The 21,568-nt window shown below is 36.4% G+C and overlaps 1 protein-coding gene across 3 annotated transcripts in view; it reads right to left on the minus strand.

Moving 5' to 3' along the window:
• The window catches only part of PPP1R9A (protein phosphatase 1 regulatory subunit 9A), a 384,640-nt gene that overhangs the window by 14,990 nt on the left and 348,082 nt on the right, over positions 1-21,568 (minus strand). For 2 of the 3 annotated variants that reach the window (XM_017849332.1, XM_017849331.1), the window contains exon 12: positions 7,746-7,903. In XM_017849332.1, coding sequence (XP_017704821.1) covers positions 7,746-7,903 — 158 coding nt within the window. Of the gene's footprint in view, positions 1-2,300; positions 2,379-2,476; positions 2,565-6,949; positions 7,251-7,745; positions 7,904-21,568 lie in introns of all 3 variants that reach the window. The other variant, XM_017849328.1, reaches the window with a different exon arrangement.

Genomic DNA, 21,568 nt, shown 5'->3' on the forward strand with positions numbered 1-21,568 from the left:
AAAATACAGCGGTAGTTAGGCAGCCAATATAGAAGTCTAGATGTGGGTTCAAAGCGGACATCAGCTGTGGTGAAGCAGTGTGCTGATGGCCACCTGCCCTTGACAAGGTGTGGTTTTGCCTATAGTGAGGTGAGCAGGCACTCACCAACACAATCAAGATTGACTTGACTTTCATTTGTGATTTATACAAGGAAGTGATCATCTCTGGCTACTATGGCAAAATTCCATCAAACACCCTTCCCCTTTCTGGCTGCAGGTGCTTACATCCCTCTCAGGTGTTGTCTCAAAGATGAGACGGAGTAACTGTCTTCAAAGCCCAGAGACCAAAGGAAGGACAGTGTCATTTTCAGTATCTGAGTTTCTCTCCCATCGTGTACTTAGGCATCTCTTTCTCCCTTAAATGATTTCATTATTTGTTTTTTTCCCTGAGTATGTTTGATTTTTTTTTCTATTCTTAATTTTAATACACAAAGAAGACCATTCTCATTCCTGAACCACACAAAATTAAACTGCTTTCGAGTTGCATATAGCCTCAGATTTACCTTTATTTTCCTGAGATTTTTGTCCTCTTTATGAGAGCATTCTACCCTTTTCCAATGTACAGTATAAAGGAAAGCCACACTAACAAAAATAATTAATTTGGGAATTCTCTCTTGTCATCTCCAACCCATTATGTTCCTTTAATGCTCCTTTAATTCCAAGAAGAAGGTACAATTTCTCACCAATGTATATGTCAGAAAAGAGAAAAAAAAGTAAACAGCAGTAGACAACCTGTGAAGTGAAGAAGTGGTCCCTGCATGATTTTATAGTCTTTCTTAGTGTGTTTCTTCCTTAGTCTGATATTGAGATTATTTCCAAATTTCATAAAGAAATTTAAGCATTATTAGATGCGTAAGTAACTGAAGGTGGCACAGTATGTTGGAAAAACATCTGTACAAGAGGAGCAAGCCCCAGGTCGACATTAACTACCTGCTGAATAACCCTGGGCAAATCAATTAAATTCTATGAAGGTGAAGTTCTTCGTCAATAGAGTATGGTATTATTATCTACTCTCCCAGTCTTTTTTTTTTTGAGACAGAGTCTCGCTCTGTCGCCCAGGCTGGAGTACGGTGGCGTAATCTTGGCTCACTAAAACCTCCGCCTCCTGGGTTCAAGCAATTCTCCCGCCTCAGCCTCCCAAGTAGCTGGAATTACAGGCGTGCGCTACCACACCTGGCTAATTTTTGTATTTTTGGTAGAGACGGCGTTTTGCCATGTTGGCCAGGCTGGTCTCAAACTCCTGACCTCAGGTGATCTACCCGCCTTGGCCTCTCAAAGTGCTGGGATTACAGGTGTGAGCCACCCAGCCCAGGCATCCTCCCAATCTTATGAGGATCAAATTAAGTGATAAATGTAAAACCACTTTGTAACTTGCAAATAATAATAAGGTAATAGTAATAGCAATAGCAGCAAATTGTTAACTTTATTATTCTTGCATACATGCCAAGTATCATTTTAAATGTTTTACATGAAAACTCTGAATTCTTACACTGACCTTATGTAAAAGGTACTGTTGTTACTCTCATTTTACATGAGGAAATGAAGGCACAGAGAGTAACTCACTTGTCCAAGACTTAAGAGTTGTAAGTGGGAGAGCCATGATTCAAACCCAGGCAGTTGGGCTTCAGAGCTTGATGCTTTACTGATTCCCTATACAAACTTCAGCTTAAAATTACATAATCTCAGGAAAAAAACTGGGAAAATTTGGCAACATGCTGTTCGAAGCTCACTCTCTATGGGAAGGTCTTTACTGAAGAGTAAGCATAGTTGATAGTGCCCACAAAATCAATTAAACAGCCAAGTCCAGCAAAAGATGGTGGTCACTCCTACATATATGTGGACAAGACAATCTTGAATGTCTACAAGATACTTAAATGCAAAATGATTATCCTTTTAGACTTAACACAATGCACTAGCCTTGTGGGTAGCCAGGCAAAAAATGTGAAGTATCACAAAACATATTTGATATGTCTGAAGTATCACATAGATATATTTGTGCTGAATTTAGATAAAAACTTATTGAAATGGTTCATGTGGCCATAATTCTGCAATTAAGAACCAATGGATATGCCCAAGGCTAGACAGAGGCTATAATTGGAGTAAGACCAATATAAACCAATTGTGCAATTTTTCTTCCATCTCAATTCTTGGCATGTCACCTCAGCTCAAAGACACTGACCATTGATTTTGGTTAACAATGGAAGAGGGGGCCAGAATGTTTAATTATAGAAATACATGTGTTCTTAATCACACAGCCGTACCTGCTACCTGCAGAAAACCTACTGGCTTCTTTTTCTTTCCATTTCTTTCCCTTGTTGGAATTCCTTCGCAAAGGTGCCCTATAATGACAGCATACAGTCAGAAAGGGTAAGTTGAAATTTTCTCTTTCAATCCTCCTTTTACAGAGGGCTTTCTTTTTACATCACAAAGTGCTTACCCCAGATCCACAAACTTCTGCTTAATTTTTCCTCCTTGCACCGCCAACGAACTGGATGCCCTTAGTGATTTGGGATCTTTGGCATCATCTAGGATATACACATTTGTGAAAAAGATCAATTATTATTATTTTTAGAGTCACAATTCAAAAGTCAATGCATCTCTGAATCTAAGGACTTTGCCTAAATTCCAAATTGTAAAAGAAATAATGGATGCCTTATTATACGACCCAGGAGACACAGTTACATCGAGGAACTCTCAGTTAAGCAGGGGAGGTCCTATATAGGATAGAGGCTCAACGCTCATCACGAAGAGTTTTAGCTTCAACTGCATGGGAATGAACAAGGGAGAATAAATACTATCAAATCATCCTCAGCATCAAAGTAGGGACCAACATGACTTTTGTTCCTTCTCTGGCTCCGAATTCTTGGCTTCAAGTGCCTGGGCTCTGTCCTCCATTCCTTTCTTGCCTTGGGATTGTAGTGCCTTTTAACAGGAAACTAGCCCACTTCTCCCATATCTCCAAAGCCCAGCACAGAATATCAACTCTGAGAGTCTGGGAGATTTAGGGGGAAAGTCAGAATCAAAGTTTTCTTTTCTGGGCTCTCCTTTGCTAATGCCCTGTGGCCAGTTCTCGGACAGAGGAGGGGAGGACATGGGGGAGACTTCTGAAGCAGGGGCTCAGCTACAAAACATTTATATCTTTGAAACGGCCTTCTTAATAGTTAGGTTAGAGCACAACTTGGCTGGTTCCCCTTAATGTGGAAGATGCCAAAATCTCAGTGTTCAGAGCAGACTGATCTTTGCTTCTTTGAGAGTTTTGCTAGGACTCTCAAAGGTAGCAGCTGCTGGGGAATGGGGACCATCAAAATGATACCAAAAGCCAAGAGGAAGACAGGCCTTGCAAATAGAGTTCAATGTCAACGTGGGAACCAACTCCACTGGTGGCACTTGTTCTATCTCAGAGTAGACAACTCATACGGCCCTACCCAAACTACCCAGCAGAGGATACTGATCAGCATCATGTTTCAGCATATCCAATTAGCTCAGGAGATTAACAAACACTTTTAAATTTGATGTTTTTTATGTGTGAAACTCTTCCTCCCTACTTCTCTGTTGGTGTCTGTTTTTCTGTCTCTTATCTTTTAAAATGTTTTTTAAATTTCTAGGAACTTTTTAGTATGGAATGCAAAGAATGGCCCTCTTAAAAAAGGTGTTCAGTTGAACTTTGCAGGTTAGTGTTGCTCATGATTTTTGTTTACTTCAAGAGAAATTTCTAAACACACATCGACATATACCTTTAAAAAACATAAAGTACACACACAGTTCACGGATAGGAATCTAGGTTCAAAGCTCTCAAGTAGCACAGGACACTGACAAATACTCCACGTGTTTTTAGCAATGAGCTTTTCATATTTTTAGTTAATGAAACTCAGATTACAATAAGCAACTCACTGAAATGTACATAATGAAATACAAGAGTCAGAAATATGTCTGTGTCAAAAATCCATTTCAAGCCTCAAATATTTATTATGTATATTTGCATAATTACTCTTTGGGTAACTGAATTGTCACAGATGTGACACAATCACATAAAAAAATTCATAGACATAGACATGGCACAAACACCTTCTAAGGTGATTTTATTAATGGGTTTTTTTTTAAAAAGCAAGATTTAAATTTTCTTAATAGAAGTTGAAGAAAAGAAAGTGCCAAATTCTTCCAGATCAATCTAAAACAACTTTTAATGGCTAGGAGTATGCAAAGTTAAAAGAAGACTGCCTAACTATTTTCTGAATTAGAGGTAGCTGGGAGATGTTATAATGAGTGGTGAGAAGACCAGCTGAGGCAATGTACACGAAAACACTATGTAACCTATGAGTGTTGCAGTTATTTGGACATCTCACGACTAAAAGCCTGATTCTGCCTATCACAGAGCCTGGTGTTAGGCAACCTCACATCTTTATCTCACACATTTGCCAAAGTGTGTTCCCAAAACGAATGCTTCCATAAGGTTGAAGAGGTTAAGAATAAGGAATAATGTACTTTCCCATTCTAAATTGATCAAATCCATCTTTAATGCACACTAGAACTTCTAGTCTGCATAAAATCCAACATTAGGTTGGTATGATTTCAGGAAAAAAGAAACATACATTTTTGTTTATTTAGCTCTATGTAAGGCTTGTGTTAGGCTTTTAAAATCTCTCCAATAAGACCTTTGTGACCAACTGTACATCTGAGCCCCCAGATTGGGTGCCTCAACTTTAAGCTGTGGCAACCTGGTTTTTCATTTTCAAATAATAAATGACCTCCTGATTGCTAAATCCTAAGGTCTTTTACTGGACTGCATCTCCTTAATCTCACTGTAATAAGATACTTTAGTATCTTCCTTTATAATGGGGACTCCCAAATCTCCCTGGCAGCCCTGACCTCTCTCTTGTGCTCATGACCTCCTCTGTTAAAAAAATGAGTTAATGCTATTTCCATCATGTTCCTGATTTCCTATTTTCTGTTAATGACAAGATCATATGTTCTGAAGCGTGAAGCCCATGATAGTTTTGCCTCACTTTCTTCCCTGTTGCCTAGTCAAGGGTCTTTGTATCATTCTTTCCTGTCATTGTCTACTGCTCCTCTTTGGAGGGCACCACCTCACAAGGTCTCCTAACTCAGCTTCTCCATACCTGGTGGTGTCTTTTCCTTTTTATTCCTCTGCTCAACCTTCTTGTGGTTTCCTAGTAATATGGTAAGTTATCTAAGATATTTAAATTCTAAAGCTATATACTTAACCTACCTGCTCACTTTTGTGTGTAACCACTCTACCCTGCATAAGCAAACTGCTTCAGTCAGGTTGGAATAGCCTCGTTCCTTTAAATCACATTTTATGTGCCTGACTCTGTTAATGACATCACTTTACCTTGTATTTCCTCCTTACCTACCCTTTTTTTCTTAAGTGCTTTGATGGTTATTCTAATTGCATTTCCTTTTGTTTACCAACCTCAGCTGGATGCAACCTCTCTCTCTTCTGAGCATTGACGTAATTGTACTCTATTTACACTTGCAGAGGCCCAATGCCTTTAATAAGAAATAAATCTTGTAAAGCTTTAAAAAAGCCAGTTTCTATTTACTAGGACATCAATTCAATGAATATTTTTGAAGACATTTTCTGGGTCAAATAATGTGTTATTAACCACACAAACAATTAGAACAATAATCTCTAGCAATTGTGAATAGAAAATTGATAGTGTTCAATTTACTCTATTTAAACTTGACTGAACAAAGGCCCAGTGCTATGTAAGCCTCGGGACCAAAACTCTAGTATTAGGTTGCTTATGGAATAGGAATGAGGAAAATATTTTCATGCCTTCTCCTGGCATATAACCTGTTTTACAAATCTCTAGAAAAAAAATCTTTTACTTCCTCTAATTTGATATTCAGTTAGATGCTTATCATTTAGCCAGTTATAATAGAACTTTTCCATCCCAATTTCCACTGATGTCCTTCAGATATGAAAAAAAAAAAAATGACTTGTAAATGTAGTACTGACACAATTCAGGAAAAGGCCAACTCCTGTTACGGTAACCAGAGCCTTATCCTCAAGCCTGCAATCAAATATAGCTGTAATGTAATCATCTTTGTGGTAACTTGATAGACCAAAAGTAATGGTATATTATAACACTTTTTAAAAATTCTAGATAAATGGCAACCAATGATTAAGCCATTTTCAGAGTCTATCCAGCTATGTAGAGTATAAGAAAATATACTTCTAGACCAGGCATCAGTAAGCTTTCTTTACCTGTTAGGGGCCAGAGAGTAAAATATTTTAGGTTTGTGAGATACACAGTCTCTGTCACAAACACTCAACTCTGCTACTGTAGCATGAAAGTAGATAGTATGTAAGTAAAAAAGTGTGACTGTACTCCCATAAGACTTCATTTACAAATGTAGGTGGAGACTGCATTTGATTATCCCTCCTCTAGAAGATCTGCACTGGTTACGTGGAGAGGTATATTAGCAATTCATCCAAGAACATTATTAAGTATCAATTATATGCCTGTGTCACTTTGATCTTCCTCTTTTTTTTTTTTTTCTATATGACTACGTTAGTGTTTACTGAAACTCTGGGCTGCTATTCTACAAAATCACTCTATATTTTTTCTATATGACTCTGTAGTGTTTTTTTCTTTATGACTATGTTAGTGTTTGTTGAAACTCTGGGCTGCCCTACTCCCCTGAAGAACTCCCTTGAGTAGTAAACTTACAGAGAGCTGAAGAGATAAAAATATTGAACCAAGTAGGAAAAGATTAAACTAAAGTAAAATACATGGAGGGGTTGTTTCTCTTATTCTACAATGTAAAAAGAAAGTAATATTAACTATCAGCTATGAGAAGACAAATAACTTATGATTATGAGAAAAGTCATTTTATACTGTACAAGATGAGGTGTTATGAAGTCAGAAAAAAAAATTAACAATACCTTTTTCTTGTAATATTTTCTTGTTGCTGGTTTGGTGGTGGCAAGGAGATTCTTCCATATCATGATCAGACTTTGAAGTAGAAACGAGTGAAGTGTCTCCCCACATAGAGGAGAGAGGCCCCACTTCTGGGTCCAGTGGTTCTTCTTGAAATTCAGCTATGTGGTCAGACGAGAAGGGCACATTGCTATCCACTGGGGTGAGGGGTGGAACACCAGAATCTGATTCTGGAGAAGAAGTTCTCAAACCCTTAGGTGGAAGTAATTTGGTAATGTGCATGTGGTTATAGAAACTGTTTGATGGCTGTTGGTATAAGAGATTATAAGGAAGGTTATGCCACTGAGTATCAGTTCTATGCAATACTTACTTTGAAATAAGACCAACCTTTTATTAGTGAATCCCCATGGAACCAGTTTTTGTTGATTTACAGATGAGAATGCATAGTTCATAACAATTCACCATATTAACATCGTCACTAATACATATACCTAAGACTTACAGAAACAATTACTTGTACATTCATTATTTCCCACTAAGTAAAGCCAGTAGCTGAATATCAAAAGCACCATCATGAAATATGACAATATGGATAATGCTCTTGGTTAGTTCACTGAATGAATAGGCAAAGTATTTTGAATTACAACAATATCAAGAATTCAGGAGACAAAGATGTGAACTATTCTAGCTGCTTCCAACTAGGACATACTCTGGTCGTAGAAAAATCATAATCTTCAATAAGCTGTAGGAACAATGATACACTCCAACAGTATAAATCAGAAAACGGTCAAGGGTGCTCACCTTTCTCTCTAGACTGTCCTCCCCATCTGTGGAACTAACACTATCATACAGTCTTGTCCTAGAGGGCCTCTGGCGTCTGTTCTTCACAGAGAGCTGGGCTCGAGTTTTCAGTGCTTTTGAATCCAGGCGCTCTGTCTCTGGGACTGCTTCATTCAAGTCTAAGAATATTGAAAGATAATCAGTGAGAGAAACCTTTGGAGAGAACTGATGAAGAGACCATAGACGCTGATAAAATCTCAAGGTAACCAGTAACATCAGGTAAGGATCAGGTGACCACCGTGACAGCCTGCAACCAAGAAATAACCAAGAAATCAGTGGGACTTAAGAGGAATATACAAAGTCAAAGGAAGAAACCAACACTAAAGATGATGAAGGCACCATAAAAATCCAACCTCCGAAAAGCATACCACCTTCCTGCAACATAATTATAAAAATCACTAATTTGTATTTATTGTTTATGTGTATGCATGTTGGGGAGTTAGATGACCAAAGATGTAAGAGGAAGGTATATCAAAAGTTGAGAGATCTTAGAAACCAAGGACAAAAAAACCTACAAAAGTCAGGTTTCCAGTTCAACTACAGGCAACAGAAGGTAACTATCATAAATTTACTGTAGCAAAATGTACTAGTAGTCTTCAGGTACTATATCATTCTCATTTGAATATATATTTTTCCAACCCAAACAGTTCCTGAAAATCTACCTTGTTCCTTTTTGAACTCTGTAGAAAGACCAGTGAGGAATTTACCTCATCAGCAAATTTACGGTAGCTGGGGAAATAAAACAAAGTCTGGCTACGCAAATGAAGAAACAGTTAAAAAAACTGTGAGTACTTAGTCTACTAGTATTGTGGATGGAGTAAGATAAACATTTCCTTTTCTTTCATTAACATCTAACTTTGTATTACAAGTTATTTGTATGTGCCTCTGACTCATCTCTCTGAATACCTTCTCTCCCCACCAGAAATGACACTGATTTTCGAAGGGTAAATGTTTAAGTCTTTAAATAAAAAGGCTAAAAGAAAAAGAGAAGAAAAAAGAGAGTAAAGTGGACACAAAGAAAATGAACTATTAACAGTAAAGGCCACAGAGAGAATCCAATTAGTCCTCTTTAGCCTGGCTCTTACCATCTTTAATTTTGCTACCCAGATTTTAAGTTAGGACCCCAAAGTTAACATTCTAAAGGAAAGGTACCCATGAATATACTGGGATATCGGTGAAGGAAAAGTACTCTCTAGTGGAATTTATTTGAAATGCTGCTACTCCTTTCATTTGCATATTAAATCACTCCTTAGAAATAAAGGAGTTTGATCATTAATCCTATTTTGCAGTAATTAGCTGAAGTCATGTTCAAGGAATTAATAATTGAGTGCAAATAACTGAGTTGCAGAAAATTATGTATTTGTATTAACAGAATAAACAATTTCTTATACTATTATTAGCTCAGGCAATTCCTTTTTACAGCATTATTCTAGACATGCTCTACATATACTATATTACAAAACCAAAGCAAGGAAGCACCTCAGTTTGTGCCTCTTGTCTATGAAACTTAGCACTTAGGATATGGCTTTAATAAACAAAATTAACTACATTTTGCCCAGAAGATACATCTATTGAATGACAATATTTAGAGGTTTTGACTTTTCATTTCCTATACCTGAATGAAGAATGAATACTCAAAAATTCAGACCATTCAGGTACTTATAAAGAACAACTAAATATTTTCTAATTAGCAGTCTCTTTACTTTTTACACGTCAGGGGAGAAAAAATAATTCCTTGATCACTTTAATTTCCTCCTTACGATAAAATCTGTATTTGTAGCTGCCCATTAAGAGTTCATTAGTTGTGATAATTGGGAGAGAGTCAACCTCATAAGCTCTTGTTTACATATAAAATGTGGAACACCACCTAGATTAAAGCTATAATATAATTAGAAACACTGTATGTAGTACATGAACGTTTTATGCCTTATCTAGCTCATATTTGGATTGTATGCTCTATAATACAAATCATACTATATACTCTATCTCATTTGTTCCTTACAACAGCCTCATGAGATACCAATCAAGTATTTATTTCTCTCCTGAAGCTCACAGAACTTGAGTAGCATGCCCTCATTTACACAACTAATTAATGCGCTACCATGATTACTCTAGTGTCTTGATTTCCAGGCTACTAGGCTACCACTATGATTTAGCTAGTGTTGATAAAGCTCCCATTGCAAGATTTTAATGCCATTAGAGTTTGGTGTTTTGGGTTATAAAATCATGTATGACATGACTAGTCTAGGAAAGTCGTTTCTCCAATAGGCTACATCTAAAATATTATAATTAATCTTCCATATATGTTAGACAACATGAAAAATAAAAAGGATGACATGTTGAAAAGTACAGAATAAATTACTTCCTGGATGATTTTTTATTTTGGTCTCATTGGTTTAATAACAGCTTTGGCTATTCAGTGACAAAAAGCCCCAAGGAAGAATCTCACTCTACTTTTGTAAACATGGTTGCTTTTGCAGTAGTAGAATGCTGGCTCTGAGGACCTGGTATGGGACCCAATCAATAGGTACTCCATCAATGGGAGTTGAACAAATGTAAGTGAGAGAAAATCAGAACTACTTATTAGCAGGTTTTAACAGTGCAGAAAATTTACTCTAGGACTCCTGGCTCTATTACTATTCAGTAATTTGCCTGGTGCTTCTGTCAGACAACCCCAAAATGGCAATCTGGTATATCAGCTTTAACATTAGCTGAGTAGGTGCAAACTGCTTGAACACACACATAAAATTATACCTATTAAAGATGTCGTTAGCTGGAATCTAAAAAGTTGTGCCTTATATCCAAGTGGCCAACAACACATTGTATGCAGTTAACAGTTTTTAAAGGTCTGAAAGCAAATATCAGAGAGCTACTTTATTGAAGTGATTAATGGATTACAAATCAGTAATTTATATTCCATTCTAAAAATAATGTTTTAAAAGAACCAGAAACATAAGATGGAGCTGGAAACTTTCGCCTTAATAGCATTTACACCAGAAGGAAGCTGGAAGGAATGCTGTCCACAAGAAGCACCTACCAAAGACACTGCATATAATATGTCCCCCTTAATAATATTAGAGGATACGTGTGTACACAGAAGGAAAATGCGTACAAGATTTATGCTGCTGGGTAACTAGAAGGGTGACTGACCATCATATGCTATCTTTTCCATCATGTAATACAAAATCCTAATATTACAACTCAAAACAACCTTGGGATTCTGGTCCCAGCTTATTTCTCATATAAGAAAACTGAGGCTCAAAGAAGGTCAATTTGTGTATTAACTTGTACCACACAGTTAATCTGTGACAGAGACTGAATAGAGCTCAGGCTTCAGAAGCCTATTCTCCTTCTGGAAGTAACCTTCACATTCTTCTGCCTTCTTTGAATCCTCTTTTTGGTCTTACTTTACGTTCCCAACAAAAGTACATGTCAAGGGCTAACTTTGCAAACTTGCAGAAGCATGTAGCATCAGAGGACCAATACTGAGGGATTTTTTTTGGCTTTACATATATCCAATAATAAAATTCTTACAAAGAAAAATAGCTGTCAGTTTTGTGGATGGCAGTGTGGCAGGGGAAACTCAACTGGCTCAGTGTTTCTAAGTTATGTGCTGCTAGATGTAAAGGCTTAGGTGGCCATGTTCTCTCATTGTCATTCATTCTCTGCAGATATTTTAGTCAATAATATCACACTGCTTTCATAAGCCCAAGACCCCAGTCCTTTCTTTTCCTCTTTTCTCCAGTGTGCCTTGTTCTGCTGTCCATAAGGGTCTGCGGAAAATTTCCTTATCCTCCTCTGCTTTCTTATCTTCTATTTTTTTCAGACCCTCCAGTCTCTGAAATAGCCTACCTCTGACTCAATGCAGCTAGAAATACAAAACAGGAGAAGACTCAGGTGAATCAATAAATACAGAAAGATAAATACACAGAAGATATGAAGTGAATAATGACAGAGGAGTTTTGAGTGAGAGAGACTCCACCTCTATACATGCATTTTAAGACTATTTTCAATACTGCTCCAAATTAGATCCTTTAAAAGAATTTAATGGATTTGATGATTTTAGCAGCTGTTATGAAAAATGCTCTATGAAATTAGGATGTTATACATCATATTACACAGAGACCAGTTCCCTACAGTAATGCTGTGAGTCATAACAGTTTTTTTTCGCTAGATTGACGTTATTTTTGACGTAAATGGAATGCTGCCCACAGATTAGATACAGGCAGCAAGGGAACTAGGGGAATGGAGCAGCATAACAATGGGGTCTGCTTCACACAGTTACGTGCTCTAAGCCACTCAGAAACAACCATACCTCATGCCATCACACTGCCTCGCCTGTGCTATTACCAGCAGAGGTGCTGAGCATCATGAGGCACTTGGTGGCATTTTAAAACTTGAATAGTATCTGCATATCATTTGTAGCCACTGCAAGTTCATAAAAGACGGGCGCGCTGGGGTTTGGATTAATAGATAACTGCCTTCAGGAGGTAAGTTTATGTATCTCAGAGAGGCAATGTGAAACAATTACCATGAGAGTAGACTTGGAGTTTTTCCTTGAATAGAATTCAGAACAAGCGGCCGTCCCATTAAATTGGGCAATTTGTCTAACCTCTGTCCCTCACGATCCTCAATTGCAAAACAGTCATGATAACAAAACATAATAACTGTATTGCTATGAGGATTATGTATGCATTAATAGATATAAAAGTGCTTAGAAGAGTGCTCAATAAATATCTTTATAAAGAGATTAGCAAGATGTTAAGTGGGTAAAGCAAGTTGCAGAACAACATGTACACTCATTTAAAATATTTAGAAAACATTAACACAAAATACATTTTCTAGTGGTAAACATATGCATATAGTTGCATAGAAAAGCTGGAAAGAGGCCGGGTGCGGTGGCTCATGCCTGTAATCCCAGCACTTTGGGAGGCTGAGGTAGGCAGATCACGAGGTCAGGAGTTCAACAATATGGTGAAACCCTGTCTCTACTAAAAATACAAAAATTAGCTGAGTATGATGGCGCGCGCCTGTAATCCCAGCTACTCAGGAGGCTGAGACAGGAGAATCGCTTGAACTCAGGAGGCAGAGGTTGCAGTGAGATGAGATTGGGCCACTGCACTCCAGCCTGGGCGACAGAGCAAGACTCCGTCTCAAAAAAACACAAAAACAAAAACAAAAAACCGAAAAACTGGAAAGATATACTTCCTACTGATATAGTGTTTACTTACAAAGAAGGTATTAGATTAGGGGATGTTGGTCAAAGGGCACTTTAATCTTATTCATAATGTTAAAAATTTGGTATTATATTTTGTATTATGTAATTGTTTACATTTATGTATTGTGCAGTTAAAATTAATAAAATAGAGAAAACATATATTTAGTATATTTTCTCTTAAAGGCATCTTAATTCTATTTTAATCTAATTAGATCTGGTGTCCTAGGACTCAGTATCTCCACATGTTGATATGAGACCAGGGAACTGTCAAAATCTGCATGACTATCATTCTTCCCCATGAGAGAAGGCTGCTTTTTCATTACATCTGTGGTGATTGTCTGCCTGACTTGCTACCTTACTAACTGCCAGATGATTTTGGCCTAAGGTCTATGGCTTAGCTTTTAGTTATTACTTCATTTTAGTATTGCATGGGGAAGATGTACTCAATTAGACACAGTTATGGAGGAAGTGTGTCTTTCAACAGTTCCAGAACAAGCAGAAGATTATTGCTATTTTCTAATCTTCTAACTAGGTCTGAACTTACTGTTGTATAAGCTATACATTTAATTTGCTAATCGTTGAAAGAATATTAAGAAATTCCTTTTTTAGTTTTTTGGTCAATACATGCAATCTCAAAACTATCTGAATAGCCTTTGAAACATAAGTTGGTTATTTGCTAGTGTAGTACTTCTCTGGTGCAATCTGATATCTAATATAGCCTTCTTCAGTTTATGATCAGCCTACACTCCTGTTCTCAGTGGGCAGAGAGGCTTAAATTCTGTCATCCATATCTCAGAAACAACTCTTCAGTAATACCACTAAGCTACATGGAAAGGCAGTGACTACTAGTCAGAAAAAACTATAGGAAATGTCCTAACTGCTATCAAATATCATTTGAAACACTTGTAAGAGTTGCTTGATTCTAGACTATGAAAGAATGTGGAATTTAGATTTAGACCACAGGGAAAGGCATTTACATATCTCAGGGTTCTTTCAGTGTCAGATGTCTTTAGATTCTGATAGAAAAGAGATCTGCATAACCTAAAAGCCAGAGAGACAGAAAAATCTAACCAAATGACAAACTGGTTGGGGACTGCAGTCATCTATGAGTAGAACTATGACATCATGTGGATAAGTTGGGTCAGGGGAGGTAGGATATGTGAATGTCCTTTTCTTGACATTGACGTTGTAGTGTCTTTGACATGGCAACAATAAATGAGATTCTGTGTTTTCACTCAGGGTTGCCTACAAGAATCTAATCAGTTTCTCAATCAAAATCTGTGGATATTAGGTAACCCCAAGCATGCTAAGTAGGCACCCTCCCATTACATATTGTGATACAATAGCATCCTTGATTAGTACAGGAAGAATTCAGATTGTATGCCTCTTAAAGAAAGTAAACTCAGTTACCTGAGATGATAGTTATTTCCCTAAAAAGGAAAGCATCGTTCATCATGGGAAGATTTTGTTATGTAAAGCATTAGAAAATGTAAGAAAACTTAAGGTTCACAATCCTTGGAAGTGTAATATAATAGATGTGTAAGAATTTTTTAAGAACTTGCAAAGACTGTCAGTCTCCTAGTAATAGTACTTAAATAGAAAATGGAATACAACAAATTTGTAAATGTGTCGTTAAATTTTTATAGGTATTTCATTAGTTAAGCTTGGAAATAGTTTGCAATAAAGTTTGTAAATCAACTAAATATTAAAATCCCTTAACAGTGATTTTCAACAAATTAAAAGTTTAAAGAATTAGGTTTTGATAATGTAACTTGAGTAAATCAAACATTAACTTAAAATCAAAATTAATATCTGAATGACTTTTTCAATGTTCAAAAAAACCCTCAGTGTCATCAAAAACTCACAAGCAACAGTCTTTTTTGGTATAACTATGTTCTAATGTTTCTTTAGTTTCCTTGTAAGTGGATTTATTCCCTATAGGTCTTAGACATCATTACTCCATAGTATTCAAACAGAAGTATTTCATGTCTACTTAAAGGAACTCAGTCATAACCTGATGGACCTTGATACTATAATTACTGAAATAATATGGTTGGCACAATTTTCAGAACCATACACAGAGCAGAATTTTCTGGTACTAAATAACTGTTCATCTGTTCAGTTTTAACTTTATAGATGCTTCAACCTCTGTGACTGGTCATGTTTCCCTCTTGGCTGTTAGATATCTTCCGTGAACACCGTGACCCACCTTGAAAACTATGTAGGAGTCCTGGGCAACACGTCATATACAAACCACACTGGGTAGCATCTTCTCCTTCATACTTTTACATCCCTCTACCCTGATATCCCAGTCTACTCAATTTTATCTTAGCATAACTATACACTTATTCTTTTATCTAGAATTAGAATTTCATGGTGAGCCAGGTGAACCAGACCATATATCATGTATATATCATGGTGAATCAGACCATATATCAATATAAGAAATAATTCGGAATACAGCAGTCTTCTGAACTTCTGAAGTTTCCTTGAAAACAAATTACTCACATTTGGGTTAAAATGATCTTTACTTATAAAAGATCATAACGTATCTTATTCTATTAAAAGCAAGTAAAATTCAAAAGCCAAAAGAAAGTAGCCCACTTTTCCTAAAATGAACAGAAAATTACAAAGTTAAAGCTCATTCTGACAAAGTAACATAGTGTTTTCCTCTTAAAGCAACTTTATTATAATATTAATACTATATAATATAGTATATATAATATATATATATAATAATTTTTTTTTTTCAAATCAGAGTCTTGCTCTGTTCCAGGCTGGAGTGTCGGGGCACCATCTTGACTCACTGCAACCTCCACCTCTTGGGTTCAGGTGATTCTCCCACCTCAGCCTCCCAAGTAGATGGGATTACAGGGGTCCACCACCAGGCCCAGCTAATTTTTGTATTTTTAGTAGAGACGGGGTTTCCCCATGTTGGCCAGGCTGGTCTTGAACTTCTGACCTCAGGTGATCTCCCACCTTGGCCTCCCAAAGTGCTGGGAAGACTGGCGTGAGCCACCGTGCCTGGCCTAGATCTCTCCCAGTACTATTTTATAACTCAGTATGACTGAAGGGTCTGGTGGATTCTATGAATTCATGAAGATGCAGTGAGAAATATGAATGAAGCAGAGCTGTCAGTTTGCCACTGAATACCTCCTTTAGAATGTCTCATTTATTTGGCAACAAAAGTTTCAATTGTTTAAAGTAGGCAGATTCAACACTTGCACAAAACTAAACAGGCAATTTAGGTGCTTTGCTTTTTAAGTAAGAGGACAGATTTTGGCCTTAATGATATGCCAGAAAATAATCAATAAATATTGATTTCTCATTCACTTAGCTTGTTCATTAAAATTTCCCATAGTGATTTACCAGGAATATTCACCCTTTAATTAGTGCAATTCAATATTTCATGGTCAAAATTATTTATTGGGGATTAAACAAAATTGAAAATAAGTTTTCAAGAAAATGAAAATTGTGAAAGTTTACCACCTTGTATCTGTATGCATAATATATTTTTTTTTTTTTGAAAAGGCTGAATGTACGCTAGAATTTCCCAGGCTCCGGTTTAGAACTAAACAGTGTGACAGCATGAAACATTTACCTCATTGCTCTGTGCCTAATGCTCTTGTACGGCAGTCTCCTGACAATGTAGTGCAGGCATTCACTTTTCTTTTAGCGACTTTCCATCTAATCAATTCTGGCTTTGATAACGCCTTTAACCTTACTTTAAAATTATAGGTTCCAATGCTAAAAGAGAATGCTTAATGCACTCTCAAACTCTATCAGGAAATAAATCAGATGTGGTGGTAGAGGTCTGGCCTCACTTCAAATCCACAGGTATCTGAAAAGAGCTGCTAATTTTGAGGGCTCAAGAGATTGGCAAAAAGGACAAAGAAAATGATGTCTTGGAGGACTCCAATGACCTCAGGAACACCCTTATGGATATAAATGTCTGGCTGATGCTATCCTTTGTTATTTTCTTACTAAACATTAAACTAATATATATTTTTTAGCCTAAAAAATCTTTTGTGGTTTGCTTATTCTTACCTTTTAATTATTTTAAAAGTTTCTATTCCAAAACATTTATATACAAATGTATACCAACAATGTAAGTCATATGAAAAAAGAACAAAAAGACAACCCTGGACCTCCATCAAGCCTAAACTATAAAATTATTACTTTTGAAGCCCTCTCTGTTCTCTATTTCTAGTTGTCACCCCTGCATTTTCTTCTAGTTATTCCATAAATTTATCCCTAAAGAATATATTGATTAGTCTTTCTTGCTTTTAAACTTCAGATGCATGGTAGTGAATTGTATATAATATTCTGCAAATTGTTTTTTAGTTAGCTGGTTTGTTTGCTCAACATCATGTTGAAAGGTGTAACTAAAATTAATTAACTTTTTTACTGCAGCTATACGAACAATGCTACATGGAATGTTTTTGAATACGCCTTTTGGTATACCTTGACAAGAGTTTCTGGAGGATATATATACACATCGAAGTAAATTTGCCAGGCCGTAGGATTTTCACATCTTCTAATTTAATGGATAATGATAAATTATTTTAATGAAACAGTTTTATGAATTTTCCTGTTTTTCCATGTTCTGGCTATCACATTTTACTATGAAACTTTATCTTTGCCAATTGTTTGATTTTTGCTAGTGAAGTTGAATGTCTACGTTTACTAATGTTTAGGTTCCTGTTTTTGTGAACTTCTTATGCATTTTGCCCATTTTTCTACTATGTTGGTTGTGTTTTTCCTGTGATTTATGTGAGTTCTCAATTTATTGTGGACAACAATATTTTTTTCTTAGTTATACGTGCTACAAATATCCTCTTCAATTTTCAGCTTTTCTTTCCATGTACTTTATAATGTCTTTTAATGATCAGATTTTCTTAATATTACTGTGGTCAAATTTACCAAACCTTTTATGATTTGGAATTTTGTGTCTTAAGAAATCATATGAAACCTACATTTTCTTCTAAGCGTGTTAAGTATCATCTTTCAAATTTGAGACTGTAATCCATTTGGAACTTATTTCATGAATAATGTGAGGTGGAATCCAATTCATTTTTTTCCATATGGATGGTCGATTTTCCTAGCACCATTTATTACTCTATCTTTTACCCACAGAACTGCAGTGTCTGCTCTGTATTATTCTCAAATTGACGTAAATGTGTCAGTCTGCTTCTGGACTCCGTATTCTGCATTTAGTCCACTTGACAATTGCTGGGAGTACACCACATGGTCTTAATCACTTTTACTTCATAATGAATCTCAGTATCTAGAAGAACAAGTTCCTCACCTTGTTCTTCCTCAGGAGAACCTGGCCCTTATTCTGGGCCAAGCAATTCATCCATATACATTTTAGAAACAACTCACTGTTCCAGAACACAACTATGTAAACAGCTTAAATCTCATAAAAATGTATTAACTCCATTTCCAATTAAATTGTTTGTTAAGATATACAAATCTGCACTCCACTAATTACAAAAAAGAAAAACAAAAACAAAAAACCATATTCAAGGCATTTTCCAGGGAGTATAACCTGTAGCTCATTGCCCTTCAATATTTATAAAAAGCTAATTTAAGAACTATAACACGTTAATGGGAGATATCTTAATGAATACTCAGCTTGTACTCTCCTGTAAATATCTTTTTTTCTTTTGTTTATTTTTTTTTTTTGGAGACAGAGTCTTACTCTGTCGCCCAGGCTGGAGTGCAGTGGCCTGATCTCGGCTCACTGAAACCTCAGTCTCCTGGGTTCAAGCGATTCTCCTACTTCAGCCTCTTGAGCAGCTGAGATTACAGGCACTGTCACCAAACCTGGCTAAATTTTGTATTTTTAGTACAGACGGTGTCTCACCATGTTGGCCAGGCTGGTCTCAAACACCTGACCTCAAGTGATCCACCCACCTTGGCCTCCCAAAGTGCTGGCATTACAGGCATGAGCCACCGCACCTGGCCTCTCCTGCAAATATTATAATTTATCAATTAGAATTGATAAATTATATCTGTAGGTATCCACTAAAAGAAGAATAAAAGCTAATATAGAGAAAAATGAAATAAGAAGAAAACACTTGATTAATCCTAAAGAAGGCAAGAAAACACAAAAGAACAAATAGGAAACAAATAGTAAGATGTTAGATTTAAACTCTACATATTAGTAAATAAATAGCAACTTTTAAAGTGCATTTAAAAAATAGAGATAGACTGTAATAAAAAAACAACAATTACATACTGTTTACAAGAGATATAGAAAGGTTGAAAGCAAAAGGATAAAAAAAGATATGCAATACAAACACTAATCAAAAGATAGTTGATACAGCTCTCTAAATACTGGATAAAGTATATAGTAAGGTGAAATACTAGGAATAAAGAGGAATACTTCCTAATGATCAAAGGACAATCTATGAGAAAGACTGAACAATTCTAAATTGAATATATCTATTAACATCACCTTAAAACACATAAAGCAAAAACTGACATAGCCAGAAGAAATAGGTAAATCCACAATCACAATGTGAAATTTTTACACATCTCTTTCAGTAATATATTCTAGAAGTTTTGAAAATATAATTAAAAAACTGGGGCAAGGCACGGGTGGCTCACGCCTATAATCCCAACACTTTGGGAGGCCAAGGCAAGTGGATCACCTGAGGTCAGGAGTTCGAGACCAGCCTGGCCAACATGGTGAAACCCCATCTCTACCAAAAATACAAAAAGCAAAATTAGCGGGGCATGGTGGCTGATGCCTGTAATCCCAACTACTTGGGAGGCTGAGGCAAGAGAATCACTGGAACCTGGGAGGCAGAGGTTGCAGTGAGCTGAGATCACACCACTGCACTCCAGCCTGGGAAACAAAACTTTCTATCAAAAAAAAAAAAATGACTTGACATACATGACAGTCCTTTCTTTCCCTTTCCCTTTCCCTTTCCCTTCCCTTCCCTTTCCTTTTCTCTCTCTCTCTCTCTCTCTCTCTCTATCTCTGTCTCTGCTCCTCAGTAGCTTAATTCCTTTTACTGAACACTATTTTGTATATTTTGTATATTTGTATGATGACATTAGCCAACACTGAGGGTCACTATGTGAAAATATCTTAATAAAATCATTAGTGGATCTCCTTTAAGGATATTATCAATATCAACAGCACCATTTGCCACAAATCATGCATTATTTTACTTGTTACCGGTAATTGTGTTTTCCTTTAGCAGTTTGTTTTTATCTTATAAATACTATGAATAATATAATTGACAAGGGTTTCCTTTTCCTTCTGGTAATTAGAAAGCCTAGAGCCAAATTGAGGGTCCAACCTTATAAAAAGTGTAATTGTGATATATTTGGTTGCAGCATCATTTCTGGTTCCATTCATTCTTCTCTCTCATCTTACCACTTTCAGTTCCTCTATCCTGTCACATAAGGTGTCTCTCCAAATTACTTCTAAACAGTACATGAATAAATGAATTATGAGAATTTTAAAACACATGGGTAGTGGAAAAGACAGATACTCTTAATGGCAGTGTATTTTCTCTTGTTCTTCCTGATAAAGACCCTATTTATTAAATCTGAGTAAATTTCAGAGAAGTGAGTAAATACAGAGAAATAAGATTCTCTAACAACTGGGTCACAAGAAGCAAATACCAAGTAGATGAGGCCTGATGACCACAGAATTGGCTGGATTCAATATGTAAGCTGACTCAAGTGTTCCACTCACATGTCTACAATTTCTGGGTCTGGGATCAGGGAAGTTGAGTTTAGGATACACGTGCAGACTACCACCTTGGGGATCTACTTTTGGGGTATCTGGGGTCTTACTGCAACAGTCAAACCATTTTGTGGAAAAAGAGTAAGAGAGAGGAGAGGAAATAAAAGGGATTATTTTCATATCCTTATGCTCCTTCCTCTAGGATAGTTTAAAATTAGCTGGGAAGTACCTAAGAAATATTCCTATTTTTAAAAAAATCCAAGACTGAGTAATTAATTTCAGACACAATCTATTATGAAAGTCTAGACTTTCCTATGAGCTTATAGGAAAGATTATAACTTTCCTATAATCTTTTATAATCCTTCCTATAATCTTGTAATTTAAATATTTTCTTCTTGCTCAGTTTTTATTAGAGCTAAGGAAGAGTAAGCAACTAAGAGAACAAAGTATAAATTGCTTTATATAACCCTCCTTGTTCACACTTTTGGGAAGATAACATGCAGTATTACCTAACTGGTAGTCCACTGACTGAGTAGGTAGGTGTGAGAAGGAAATGAAGCAGCACTTCGTAGCAATATTCAAACTTCACAGAAATCCTTGAGTTACATTTACAGACCTGCAAGTGACTAAGTTCCTGTTATGCCTCAAGACTGTGAATGGTTCCCAATCCTTACAAAATTATGTACAAACCCTTCTGCAGTCAAAGCCCACTTTCACTCCAAGAACACACTATGCCATTTCAAATGGCTCTACCTTTTTAACATAAAGACTATGAATCAGAAAAAAATTATGCTAATGTTATTCAATTTTCTCTTCTTTGAACTCCCTCTCATCTTTTGAGATGCTTACACAGTGCCT

This window comes from Rhinopithecus bieti, unplaced genomic scaffold, assembly GCF_001698545.2.
Source record: "Rhinopithecus bieti isolate Rb0 unplaced genomic scaffold, ASM169854v2 scaffold_31127, whole genome shotgun sequence".
NCBI lineage: Eukaryota > Metazoa > Chordata > Mammalia > Primates > Cercopithecidae > Rhinopithecus > Rhinopithecus bieti.